Source organism: Callorhinchus milii, unplaced genomic scaffold, assembly GCF_018977255.1.
Source record: "Callorhinchus milii isolate IMCB2004 unplaced genomic scaffold, IMCB_Cmil_1.0 Scaffold19, whole genome shotgun sequence".
Taxonomy (NCBI): Eukaryota; Metazoa; Chordata; class Chondrichthyes; order Chimaeriformes; family Callorhinchidae; genus Callorhinchus; species Callorhinchus milii.
In genome coordinates, this window is record NW_024704760.1 from 12955479 (window position 1) to 12970332 (window position 14854).

Genomic DNA, 14854 nt, shown 5'->3' on the forward strand with positions numbered 1-14854 from the left:
GCCATTGGCATCAATGGGTCTCAGCAGAAATTTGATATACACGTGAAGGAGAAAGGAATAGGGCTGAACAGAGGGGGTTACAAACAGCAGCAGTGCTTGTGCTGAATGTCCTGTTTTTCTGCTGTTATCATTGTAAGTACAGCAGAGCCCGTGAGCGCCCAGAACTGTGTGAACGGAAGTTTGCATCTTCCAGAATTAATCACCTTCAGAAAATGGTTTATTTAAAACGTACTAATAATTGTAGAACAAACAGAAGGACAGTCCGAGTGCTTAACTGGTGCAATTGGCAACTGAATACCCCCTCCTTCAGTTAGCTTTGAAGGCAAGCACAAGATTGGTCCTGAAATTTAAAATACTATTGTACAAATTAGTTGTAATGTGCCTTAATTTATAACGTAGGCTTGTGGCATTTTCTTACCTGAAAACCAAGATCCTGCAATTCAACATACACAAGTGGGTCAGAAAGCAACTTGACCATCCAGAAGTCAGCCATTTAATCGTTGCCTCTTTATAATGTTGTTCTTATAATGTTTATAATGTTGCATTCTAAGGTTTCCCTGTACCTAATGCAATAAATGTCTCATACTGACACTTGAAAAGTTTCTGGAAAAGAGAATGGAATATTTGGAGGGGAGAAGGAAATTGTAAGCTACACCTGCATCCCCACTGCTGCCCTTCCAGTCTCCCTGCTTTTATTCCTCTGTTTCAATGAGGGTGTGGCCGCATGACTTGCTCCCAGTAGGTACAGAATATTGCCTCGGAATAACTCGGCAATATTGTATGGAGTCCTGTAGCTCAGTGGTTAGAGCACTCACCTCACAAGCAAGAGACCTGGGTTTGATTCCTGGGCAGGGCAAAACCTTGGTCAAGTTTCCTTACTCCACACGCCTCGGTTTATCTAGCAGTAAGTAGGAACCCAATTGTTAGTCGATTGGTGGATCGCTTTTCTGGGGTAATAATTCCTTCAAAAAAATGGTCACTTAATCCACAATTGTTTGTGGGACGCTGCTGTGCACAATTGGCTGCCTTGTTTCACCCATAAAATATACAGTCGATTCACTTTACAGCATATTCTGTGAAGTGCTTTGAGATGTTGTGAAGACATGATAAGGCACTATATCAAAAGTAGTCTAATTTTCTTTCCCACAAGAAGCTATTACAGCCTCTACTTTGCATTTTTTGGCACTGCTTTTAATAAGTTGTACAAGAGAATTAATTGAATTAAAAATTACGAGTGGTGCTGTACAAATAGCAGGCTTATCAGCTCTTTCATAACCAAAGGTTTATTTCACATAGGAAACTGCAACATTTGATACAAGCTACCAAAAAAAAGCCAAAGTACAGCGTGGGCAGTAAGTTTACAGACCTTGTTTCATTGTCTAGCTCTAAGTCTGTGATGCTAGGAGCCTAAACACCTGCATTCTGTACAATAACCAAGGCTCTAATAGCAACACTCTTGGAAAAACATTTCCAGCCATTTAACTCACAAATTTGTTATTACTGGGATAAATAAAACTAAAACTACAAAACACAAGTCAATATCTTAAGATTAAGATGCCGGTACTAACCAGAGGGTCCCATAAAAAAGTCTATGGTTTTTGGTGATTGCATTTCTTTTACACCCAATGCTATTGGGTATATATGGAGGCAAATCTCAAACTGAGGTATGGAAAATAAGCTTCGTTCAAAGTGAACCAGTGCAGAGTCTTCATAATGGGAAGAAAACCCTGCTGTAGTCAGCATCCCTCACTTACACAACCACAGACAAAAAGTTCATACAAGAATGAGAAAATACAAAGGTGGAAAAAATTTGATAGTTCTTGTAGATAGATGATCCCATGAGTAGAGAAGTAGCACCATTTGTGGGTTGGATGGACACCAAATCCATCTCTTCCAGTGGAACCCGTGCGATGTTTAGCACTGAGCTCCAGGCTAGTCGTTACCATTCTGCTGCATGATCTGACCATTTACAGTACAGCTGACACAAATATAGTCGTCCTTTTCTGCAGTTTCTGAAGAAACACCTACACAGATCTGGTGGAACCACTGGTTGCAGCTGCCATCACACTGGACCCAGTCCACCTGCACCAAAGAGTAAAAGATAGTTTGCAGGACTAGCAAAAACAACAATATTACATTTGTATAGCGCCTTTCACGTCGGGAGGACGTCCCAAGGCGCTGGGGTAGAATGGATAGCTGAATAGCACTATTCATTGCTTGCTTTTACAATAAACATGATTAGATTAAACATAATATCTACATGCAAGGCTTGGATGTTTGGAGCATTACCTTTTAACAAGTAAACAAAGTGTTGCTCAGACATTGGAGATACTCTGGAAGGCATGCTACTTTGATCAAAACAAACATCTGTTTGAAAAATGAATGACTCAAACTTAGCCACTGGACATGAGGTCCAATAAAAGACTCATTACCAATAGATGGTTTCAGAAAAAACAAATATAAATTTGGACATTAATATTTGATAACGGACCTATAGGCTTCATTAGAGTAGATAAGTGGGCAAGAGTTTGTGGGTAGGAGCAGCAGTACGACTAATTCTGTATCAAGTCTATAAGGGTCATATCTCTCCTTGGATATGGTTCCTTGAGTGACCCACACAAGACAGAGAATACAAATGATTGAACTGCTTGATAATAATGGTCGTAGCACAACATTTAGTCTGATTTAGGAAGAGTGCAAATATCTTACTAAAGTTGGCATACCAACTTTAGATGGGCAAATATGATGAGTTGATCTTTGTAACAACCTGGGAGGATTTTCACAACCATTAGACAACTTATGCAGGACCAGCAGGGGCTGTACACATTGTAAAACTTCTCTGAAACAGGAAAGTGAAAAATGGAAGATTAAATGGTTAACATAATTGAGGGAACCAAGAGAACTTCAAAGTGGATGCAAAAGCAGCCTCCAATCTTTCAACTTACATTAGCAAAGGAGTAAGTGAGGGAGGCAGTTAAACCCAAAGATGCATAAAGGGGAAAAACAGTGTGTTTAGGATAATATTAAATGACTACTCCTTACAGGTTTATCATCCAACAACCAAAATGTGTGAATTCTACAACATTCGAATGGGTTGAAAATAAGCAAACATGGCTCCCACATTCAAGGACGACACCATCTATAGGTAACTACAGAACCATTAGCTTAACCTGAATAATTGGAAAATTAATAGAATCTATCAGAAACAAAATGGAAGCAAAACAATCCTACACAATAGCCAATATGGCTTCAGAATGTATTAGACTTTGCATGACCAACCGCAGACTCAGCGGAGGTGACATACAAAATGAAAGTGAGAAGCAATAACAGCATACCTGTTCTTCCTTCAACAAGAGGCTCCTTTACAAGCTGTCAGTGTTAAGTCATGGATGTGGGTTATCAACTGACTAAATGGAAATGGAGGGTAATCATAAGGGGAATTTGGTCAAAATAGAGTGAGGTATTAAGTAGGGTGCTTTAGGGGAGGAAGATTTACCCATGAGACAACAAAAACAGGATGCTGAGCTATATTGCTAGATCAGTGCAGTTCAGAAGTCATGCTCAAGCTGTAAAATTATGATTTCCAAAATGTAAGGAAGTACACAGGAGAACAATGAGGCTCATTCCCAACAGTATTGAGTTATGAGGAATAACTAGATAAACTTCGACTCCTCAGCATCGAAAATACTTCAGGGGGTTCTACAGAGTACACAAGATATGCAATGGGATAGAGAAAGTAAACTGAATACTTCTTAAGATTTGCCAAGGTAGCAGAACAACATTCAGGATTGTGAAGGTCAAGTTTAGGATAGATATCGAGAAACATTGCTTTATGATGCAGAGGGTAATAAAAGCTGGAACAGGTTTCCAGAAAGGGTAATTGAGGCCAATACACTGGACTCATTCAAGAAGCAACTTGATGCTGTAAATAGAAGATATTAGGTTAATAATCTGGAAGGCTGAGATCAAAGAACTCAAACCTCTCCTCAGTCTGAATCCTATACTAGAACCCCACCACCATTGCCAGTTCACACCAAACAGAGCTTAACCACTGGGCTGCAAATGGTTGAAAAGATTTTGTAAAAAAATCACTTTTTAGTATCACTGGCCTGATGGTTCAAAGGTTAAAGCAGCGTCTGGTGTGATACTGAGCCACCCAGACCAGGCTTTGCTGAGTTAGCTATTATCTACCAGGGATGGGGCTCAGAGCCAGGAAGAAGATCAGTAGCCAAAGGTTCCACTCCTAATCACTCGAGCGCCATGCCAATTAAGGACAGAATCAGATTTGGTTGAATAGCTTGCTTACACTCACCGTCACATGAAGAATGGCCACTAGGGTGAAGTATCAGAGGGCTTCTGGGTCCCTATGTAACCATACCCCAGCATGAATCAGCGCCTTCAGGAGAGGAGGGAGAAAGTTGGAGGGGAAAAACGAACACATAGTAACCACATGTGGTACAACTCAAATTATAGTTTTTAAAATGATTAAGCTGAAGTAAAAGCAAGCAGCGTAACAATTTTAAAAGAAACTGAAGGTCACAGATACCACAGATTGAAATGTGTCCAATGTCAAATGGACAAATTGAGATCCAGGTCTCTGGTGCATTAATAGTTGATCAAAAGGTTTGAATTTTTGAAACTTTTCAGGAATCTGGATATTTACCTACTGGATTTTCCACCAGATGGCTGCTTAATCTTTATATAGACCTCAAGTCTATATAAAGATATCTAAGATCTCATTATCTTGTCGCCAGCTGGTATATTTTCACTTAGCTATTTAACTTTCCAGTCTTGGGTGCTCTCCGGGGTGTCAATATAAAGTGTCCAGAGCCGAGTTGAGAACTTTTGCAGAGATGGGTGTGTCTCTTAGGAACCAAGGCATCAAATGAAGGCTTAGGAGAAGGATAATGCTATACACGTCTCCACATGAGAAAAAGCTTTGCCTCTAGAGAATCTCAAGTTAGTCAACAAGTACATTTTTAGCAGATTTGTGAGGCAGTATGTAATTGGCTTCTCATATTTGTGGTCACTTCTGCACAGGAATTGCCCCATCCAGGAAATAAAACATCTAATGGAAAACTTAATTGTCGGCTCCTGCAGCAAGCTTCTGGATCAATCTCTGGATAACCCTAACAAAAGATTATTTATTTTTTTGGTCAGCCTGGTATCTGACACACATGGAAACCCATCACCATTAAGAGTATCCAAACCAAACAGAGTTCCATGCATTTCACAAATATATTAAAATTCCCTAATACGTTTATTGAAATGGAATAAGGACTCTCTCCCTGGAGGGCCACATCTTACTTACCTAATTCCAGAGAGTGTTATGCGCAGGTCGGCAAGAACCAAGGCTTTGGGTCCTCAGAGTGTGTGTTGAGGTAACTGCTGGAGTTTAACCAGCTAACATCCCATAGCTTGCCATCGAAAGTACTATCTGGCAAACTTTCCTACTGCTTGTCCAACTAGGACCATTCTACCCTAAGGGCTTGGGCACACAGGGTCAAAAGGAGACGAGTGGAAAGATTTTTTGCTCCAAGTGACTTGCCTGCCCTTCTAAGACCTGCTAATAAACCAGCTGGGCTGTCATCAGCAGTGCCCTGGAGATCCACCTAACTTAGGAATCGGAACACTGACCATCACCACAGAGAGTGGACTCAATTCTAACATTCTATTGCCAAACATTTCACCGGAGAGCCAGTTCAGCTCCAAGGAGACCCTGCTTACCTCCTCCCCCTGGAGGATATTCACTGGTTGGTCATTTCAAATCAGCCAAGCATAGGTTTGAGCCATCATTAGGTGGATAGCAGGTACCATAAACTCCTCGCAAGTTTCCTGGTGGGCAACACAGCTCAGCATGAAATGCAGGAAAGAAATGTCACTAAATATCTAGCCCACAGCTCAGACACACATTCCTTCCCATTGAGCGATGCTTTCACAAGTTAGAGGTGCAGAGCTTGAGCAGCAACCTCTTACCTCTCTGCAAACCAATCGAAGTGGATACCAAGCCCTAGATATAAGAATGTGTTCGTGTGTTCACGAATTCGGACTCCAGGTAACACCTCTCAGCATCTTTTGCCCCAAGCCTCAGAGTTTCCTCATCAGCTATCTGCTGGGAGACATCTGCTTTCAGTATTGTGCGGTGAACCTTCATAGGACAGCTTATGACCTGCCAGCAACCTTGATGACTGAGATCCAAATCCAATGCCACTTATCAGGCTTACTCAGCACCTGCTGATTAATCCAGGTCTTCATGTGAGGGGTTTTGGCAAACAGACTGTGAAGCGAACTTAGCCTCTAGCATGCTCAGCAATGGGTCAGCATAAGCTGAAACCCTCCCACCCTGCAGTCGCTTCCCACGTTTACCACAAATCCACTTACTCCTTGATCCTGGACTTTCCAAATGGGTTGGAGCAAGCCTCTCTGCTGCATTCCCAGTAGCTCAGAATCATAAAGGAGAACTGTTCGCGCACTAGTCTTACAAGCCAGAAGCTTAATCTGCATCAGGTCTAGTTGTCGATTCTTATCAGTACTTGGGAGTTGTAGTGGACACCAACTGTTGCTTGGAGACTGTCCTGAAGGACCATGTAGAGAAGAGGCAAAGGATACTTTGTGGTGCTCATCTCTCTTCAAGGACTGGCTGTCAAATATTATCTGTTGTCTCTAGATCAAAATCTACTTATGCAGTTGAACTCACATCCTATTCAATATATTCCATACCCCATAGGGATATTGAATTAGAACAAAAATATAACTCCCAGCAATGTTTATCACATTGAACTCCGTAACAAGCATCTCCCAGTATGCAATTTATTACTATTTTCTTATCCGACTACAGCCAACTTGAAGATTTTGCACTTAAGACACAACAGATCCAGTTACATGCTTGGTCAGCTTTGACTCAGCTTTGTTGTTAAGATATATGGCTGAGCTCGCAGAACATTCGGTGCCTTTTTCCCAAAATGAATATGTTCAATTCAGTGATAAAATAGTGAGGCAACAGCAGAACTTGTAACCATTCACTGTTCTATGTGGTTCTCAAAACATTCAAGATGCTGATGGTCACCGAGATTTCAGCACCTTGGGACGTCCTCCTGACGTGAAAGGCGCTATATAAATGAAATGTTGTTTTTGTTGTGATAGAAACTTGCCTCCTCTTAGTTCAAAAAGTGAAAATCAAGCCATATTGTTTTCCCCATGGCCCTCAAAGCCTCTCTACAATGTGGAAAAGCATAACTTCTGCACATCCATGGTCTCTCATATGGACTGCAACTGTGCCAAGAATCTACAGGAGTGGATTTGGAGGGGGAAAAAGAGGCAATGTGAAGTGAAGAGCAGTATGAAACCTTTCTTGGCAGTTTCTTCAGTCAGCCATCTGAAGAGATGAGGTCCTAATTATCTGCAAAAATGTCAGCTGGATTTCAACAATACACAAATCTGTTTGTGTCGTGGCACAGCGGCAATCTCGAAGATAACTTTCTTTCTGGGCCCGTGCATCTATTCTATCAAATAAAGGCAAATTAGTGTAAAGACATTTAAAGGTGGTCGGATGCCTAGCTGTAGTGGGGCAGGCCTCCTCAGACGCCAAGTTGCAGATTTACTCAAGCATGTTTTACAAACTCCCTAAAAGGATATTCAACTCGCCTCCAACTAAAACACAAAATCTGAGTTACTGAGTATAGCGAACCTCAAAATTTCATCCAGGAATATCTAATAAACAGGATTCTTTATGCTCTAGACTGCACTTCCATAATCGGGCTCAGACCATTATAAGATCTTCGCAGTTTATATTCAATGAGTTTAGCCCTGATGGAATTGGAAATCTAAGCCAAAGAATACATGCCAGGCAAAGTCAAATGTTTGGCACTGACTAACAGTGAAGGACTGCAGTTTATATGGGGAGACTCCACTTCAACCATAATATTCAATACTTAAACTACTTGTGAGCCTTTGGAGTGAAGATCTTGCATCAAAATTCAAGTCAGTGGCTGGTGGCTGTATCCAGACTAGAGAACTGTATTTACTTGAATTGATATTCTGTAATATTTTCAGGCAATTGTACAGTTTAATCTTGGCACTTTTAAGCATGATCACCCAGGCACTGGTCAATGCTATATTTTGTGCTTTTAATTCCCATCAGATTAGCACAACACAATAGATCTTTCAAAGATTTCTCTATAAAGCTGGTCATATCATTGGCTTCCAGTATTGCAGGGATACTGAAGATTCATATGGTTTTCAGGCCAAGTTTGGAAGCCATGTTGGTATCCCTTTCCAATGAAAACTTCACTTTGGTTTCTTAGTTAAATAAGACAAACAAGGATCAGAAAGTACAAGCGCCAATAGTGTCCTATACAGTTACTCACCTCGGGGACTACTTTTCCATTGCTACTGTAGTATACAACTAAAGAAAATGTGTGTCTTGGTGTTTCAATCCCATTCTTTTCCCTCTCTGATGTTAAGGCAGAATTTATAGAGCACAATTTTCCAATACTGGGAAACTGACAAATAAAGATTTCTGAATTAGCTACAATCAGTGTTTCTCCTAAGAATGATTGGAAGGTGATTCTAACTAAAAACTAAGGACTGATATATAAAGACCATATTTCAATGGATACAACGAACAAGATTTGGAGCTTAGACGAAGAACAATCATGCCATTTGCCAATATCAGTTTATCCCCCCCCAAACACATTCATTTATAAAATAGTGATCAACAGATTGTGTCACAATGATAAGACGAGTACATTCAGAAAACATAGCAAGTGAAGAAGCATTGGAGGCACAAAGTGTGGCTGGGCATTATTGCAATAAGACAGCAAACTAAATCAGAGAAAAAGGCACCAAGCTATTCGGGGTGAGGGGGGAAGGAATTGGCAAGTGTTTTAACTAAGTAAATACTAAACAAGAACATCATAACTGCTAAGAAATTATGGCACTCATTTTCTAAATGCATCAGAAAACGCTTGAAAATTGCCTATTGTACTGAACTACTAAGTTATGTTTAAATCTTAACAGTTTCCTTCCAAAAATAAAAATGTCATAGCACAGTGTTGTATATATTCTTTGGCAGTGTGAAAGAGGCACAATCATGCTTTAATCTGAGCTCAGTAGGCAATTCTGCACGAGCAGACAGTGTGGAACAACTCCATCTAATACTGGTTTCTCAGCAGTACATTCACATTGGATAGATGCATTTCTTTCTTCCCCCAGTTCTAATGCTCGAAATGGTCAAACAGACAGAAGGGGAAAAGGAGTTTGATGAGACAATTTACTATAATAATATACTTGCAATTTAAATTTTCATCACTTCCAAACTGATCCCATCCAGAAATTCTGTGGAATGCAGAATCCACTTTAACCTTGGCGATCAGCTTGTCAATTTGATGCAAATTTTTGGTCTGCACTAACCTGGGATATGCATTACAATTCACCAAGTTGAAAAGTTTAAGGAGCATTTCTGCACTGCGCTGCTCATGTTAAACTGAGAAAATAAGCACAGAAATGACAAACTGACCTCATCACCCTCTGGTTGTTGGCAGTTCTCTGCAGGGCAGATTGCATCATCATCCTCAGAGTCCTCAGGCTCAGAGTAGGGGGGCTCCATTATCACAGATAATGCTTCATTAGGCCTTAGAAATTCAAAATATTTCTCAGTTTCTATTCTTCCTAAATTCGGATTTTTTGATTTTTGCAGGTTTAACCTGAAATTCTTCTTTGTGGGTTTGCTTAGTTTTTTGAGTTTTTCTTTTTTGTCACCCATGAAAGCTTCTTTGTCAAGTCGTCTCTTTTTCTCAGAGATCACATCCTTTTTGACAGACTTTAGACAGCAGCCTTCAGTCTGAAACAGAATACATTTCAATGTAGTGAATTTGCACAAACAAGAACTACCTTCATCAAAAAGTTTGCAGTTTTATTCTTTATGGTTGAGACATTATTAATGAATTGTCACTTTTTAACCAATGCAGTCGTTCACAAATATTTTAACTTGACATTCCCACATAAATTCAATACGTTTAGCCAACTAAGTCTCATGAATACCCAGTTCTGATATTTATAAGTCCCAAAGCAGGCCCATTATCCAACTGAAGACACAGAAAACCTTCAGTAGGAAGCTACAGTACTACAGGTTTCTTCTTTCTATTGCTGACAATGTCAGAAGAGCAAATCCTAGATGTGAGTCCTTTAGCTTAGAGCACTTGCCTCGCAAGCGAGAGGACCTGGGCTCGATTCTGGAGCAGGTCAAAATATTGGACAAGTTTCCTTACTCCACATGCCTCTGTTTACCTTGCAAGTAAATAGGAACCTGGTTGTCAGTCGATTGGCTTTTCCGGGGGTAATAATTCCTTTGAAATCAATGTACAAAATAATTTGGTCTCTCAAACCATGACTGTTTGTGGGACGCTGCCGTGTGCAATTAGCTGCCACTTTTCACCCACAAAATATACAGTCAATCCACTTTAAAGTATATTCTGTGAAGCGTTTTAAAGCGCTATATCAAATGCAAGGATTATGATTGTTATCATCATCGTATATGTGAATGTGAATATTTATTTAAATATCTAGAAACTTGGAGTTGAGCTATAGATCAGCCATAGAATGGCAGAACAGGCTTGAGGGGCTGAATGGCCTACTCCTGTTCCTATAGCATATATTTAGCTTTTTTTCTGCAGACACCCAGCTGACAAAAAAAAATTATCACTAATTTCCGTGGAGTGGGATCTCCCAAGGTGCTAACCAACTGGAATCTTTGACAAACGCCTCATAAGTATAACTGCAATATGGGCCAATTCAATCAAGGATTCAAAATGGATGAAGAGGAATTGTAACTATATGATTATTCCGTTAGCCCAGTACAGTTCCTCAACCGAACTGCGCCTCCTTTTGGCAATTAATCATGGAGAAATATCACTCGTAAATGTGAAAAAGTGGTATGTTCAGACAAGCACATTTTTCCAACTAGAAAATGTTAGCTCGCAATAAGCGGCCCACAACATTTAAGCATTTCAGCTGAAACAGATATATGGTACTATAGCAATAATCCTACAGTGCCTTGGCTTTCCATCTGCAGAATATTGGATATTTGTTCCCCTCCATGAATACAGTTAGAGTCTGATACACAAATGAACCGGTTATCTCCCAGAAAGGGAAACTTCTATATTGGCACCATTTAGGATGGAGTGATTATTTTGTCCAATGACAAACATGTATAGAATGGTTTGTTCAATCTCGATTCTTTTATTAATTCCTGATCCCATCATTGAAGTATCTCAAAATCTTTTACAGGATTTATTGTGAAGTGTAGTGACCTTGTATTCGTAGGCAAATGCCGCAAGAATAAAGTATACTTGAAATGAACAGCCATGAGGGTGCATGAATGCTAGATTTGACAATTTGTAGCCCACACCATTAATTATATGATGCAGTTTTATACCTCTGCAATGCATGAGCTCCAGGTTTCCGTGCGACACTGCACCGCTACTGGGTCACATTGCAGTAATTCTGACTGCCCCTGAACATCTTCTACCACAGGGCACTGAGCTGCTTGTAAGATCCGATAGATGTGCTGCATCTCAGGCAATGAGAGTTGTAGTAAGAGAGCCTCCATCATCAATTCATCAAGTTGTGATCTCACACCATCAGACAAACAAAGTCCTGCAATGTTAAAACATTCAAACTATGAGGCTAAATATTCAATTTACTGTCCTTTCCCAGTCACAAAATGAGAGCTTGCGATCTACAGAGTTTTCATAGACAATATAGATTACAATCTCAATAAGCTACACATTTCTTGGTAATATTTTTTACAACTACAGCAACAGCCTAACACAGTAAATGATTTGCAGGGTTTATAAGTGATTTCAATATGTGACAATGTTTTATGAAGTTTTAAAAATAAACTGCCAAATGTATAAAACTGAAGTATGAAATAAGTTTCAAGGTTATTCTAATAATTAGAAGTAAGCAATCTTGTAAAATTGAAACACTAAGAGCAAAGCATACAAGCAAATCCAGAATGTGAACACCATTTCTGTGGCAAAATGAAAAACAGAATTGCTCATTGAACAATACTAATCCTTGCATTCGATATCACACATTGTCAAAAATGTCTCAAGGCACTTCACAGGATTTTACTGAAGAGTGTGGTGACTATTTTTGTTGTGAATGAATATTTCTCTTTATGCAATTAATAAAATGCAGTGTTAGAGATTTTCAGTTAGATAGAAATTGCTAAAATATTGCTTTTGCCAGATTAATATAGAAAGTAATCTGTTCATAAGTACAAACCTTGCACTGGAATGCAGATCTGCCATGAAGGAATGGCTTGTGCTATTTCCTCCTCCTTTATAAACAGGTTTCGGTTATAAACTGCAGTGAAAGATTCACTCTCAGTGCCTGAATCTGCCTAAATGGAGAAGAGGAGCACAAAGGCATAGGAATTCATTTTGGACTGGGTTGAGAGAGAAATAATGCTCCATAAAATGAAACAGCTACTTCGTAAAAATACTATTAAACGTTTCAGGCTAAAGAAAGACAAGAGCAGTTTGGATAGGTAAAGAATAAAATAGAGAAATAAATATTGGATTTTTATTGGCAATGAAAATCATTCTTGGTCAGTAATTTTGTCTTCACTCAATCGCCACAAACCACTGATAACTAGCTTCTCTCCCCACCCCCCAAAACAGGAGAGTACGTTATCCTAAGAATTTTGAAACACTTGAGCTAACAATGGCTTTGTAAGAGAACATGAAAAAGAAGATATTGAGTTGGAGGTTAGGTTGAATCCAAAGTGCACAAAGTTGGCAATATTTGGTTTGCATCTTGCCCCCCTGTCCTGGCCAGTCATCCTTCAACAATAACAACAAAATTGCATTTGTATAGTGCCTTTCACATCAGGAGGACGTCCCAATGTACTGGACCATCAGTCTTTCAGATTTGAGCTGGGGTTGAGATCGGAGATTGTGGAGGAGGGGGAGGAGGGTGATCGAAGGCACGGTTGAAGAGGAGGGTCTTGAGACAGGTCTTGAAGGAGGAAAGGGAGGGATGGAGTTCCAGAGGGTGGAGGCAGAGTGGCTGAAGGCTTGTCTGCCAATGGTCGGGTGGGTGAGCCGGGGGACTTGAGCCCGCTGTTGGTAGGAGAGAGCAAGACCATGGAGGGATTTGAAAGTGAGGACCAGAATCTTGAACTGTATCCTCAGTGTGATGGAAAACCAGTGGAGTATGGGGGTGATGTGAGAATGGGGGTGATCGGGTCAAATTAATTGATCATTCACTTCAACATCTTTTGGTGGATCCTTGCTTTGAGCAGTTGGCTGCTGCATTTGCCGATAAAAAACAGTCAGAACACTCAACAGTAATTACCTGAAAAGTGTTTTGATGTGCTAAGGTATTATATGAAATATATATATATGTCAGATGCAAAAAAATCTTTTTGAAAGAGGGAAAATCAACATCTGGAAAGGATTACCGTGAAAGACACTGGAGTTAACTTGATTAGAAAAACGCAGACTTGATATTCTTAAAGGATCCAATCAAATGGTCAAAGAACCTTCCTAATGGCAAGCAATAGGTGAAGCATGAATTTTGAGTTTGCCATTGACCAAAATGATCATTTTGTTTACTTAGAGAGCAGGCTTTCCTTCAACTACCATAAACCTTTTACCTTTTCTATCATGTCTAGTTAAGGGCTGGAAAGGGCTCTACTTCAAACATTCTGAAAGTACTAAAGTAGGACAGTATCAGATTTTCTTATAACTGGAATCAAGAATCTTTACATCTTTACTGGGAAAAAGATGTTATAATAAGCAAAACACATCAGAGAATCAATTAACGCTCAGGAAACGTTTGCTCAACTAGTACAGTTTTTAGCCTGCTCTTACCTGCAAGCTACTTTCTGCAACACGTTTCTCCAATTCAGTGGCAGCTATTTGTTCTGTAATTCCTTGCCAAGACTGATTTGCTAAATGCGAGTTTATTAGAGTGAAACAGAGTTCATCTGTACTAAGAATCTGCTTTGCTCGATGTTGCCAGTTCATAGCTCGTTCAACAAGGTAGTGTAGTGCTTCTCCCTCTGGCAGTCTGACAGGAATTCTTTCCAGAGATGAAAGCAATAGGAGGATCGTCTCCAAGGATGGCCTTTCTGATCGCAAACAGAGTGGACACAGCCAGGGCATTTCCCCATCTTGAACATTTGCTGCTGGGATACAACTGCTGTGGAACCAGTCTTTACATAGCTCACACTGCTGCATGGAACCAGTTGCAGGCTTCTGACAAATGCACACCTTCACTTCTGCACACTCTGCATCAGAAAGAACCTTCATACGGTTTGTTGTTTGGAGGGAACGAATGGATTCCATTTCTTTCAGCCTGGCTTCATTAAAAGCTGCCAACTACAAAAAAAGGAAAAAAGTCAAAGCTTGTAATGCATAACAATGGCTCCCCATTGTTAGAAAGTAGCTTCTCAACAGAGTTCACTTTGGTTCACTTACACTGTCCAGCTTCGGAACTTTTCTTTTGGCATTCTGCAGCATCTCTTTCAACTTCTTGGGCTTCCTCTTCAATCCTGGTACACCAAAGTCTGATCTGGGACACAACACCTAAAACAAAAGTAGACAGCTTTGGTATGCACTTCTCAGGGAAGAGCATTAGAAATCCAATAATAATCCATTTAAAATTAAACAAGAATGACACACTTCAACATTCAAATACCAAGGTAAATCCCTACAAGTCTGCAAAAGTCCCTTTCAACGTGGTAACAATTTACTACAGATTTGGGTTCAAGGTTGTGCTGTACTGCATTCTTATAAGGAATGCCAACTATAGATTTGAAAAATGTGGATTTATTCCTTTTTAA

The 14854-nt window shown here is 40.0% G+C and overlaps 1 protein-coding gene across 1 annotated transcript in view; it reads right to left on the minus strand.

Annotated features, from left to right (window-relative positions):
• Positions 1-1267: 1267 nt before the first annotated feature.
• LOC103190333 (lysine-specific demethylase 5B) overlaps positions 1268-14854 on the minus strand; it is a gene marked incomplete at its 5' end in the record, with an annotated part of 63028 nt that continues 49441 nt past the window's right edge. The window contains 6 exon segments of the mRNA XM_007911076.2: positions 1268-2082; positions 9518-9841; positions 11435-11655; positions 12289-12406; positions 13881-14390; positions 14490-14597. Of these exon segments, the coding sequence (XP_007909267.2) occupies positions 1933-2082; positions 9518-9841; positions 11435-11655; positions 12289-12406; positions 13881-14390; positions 14490-14597 (1431 nt within the window).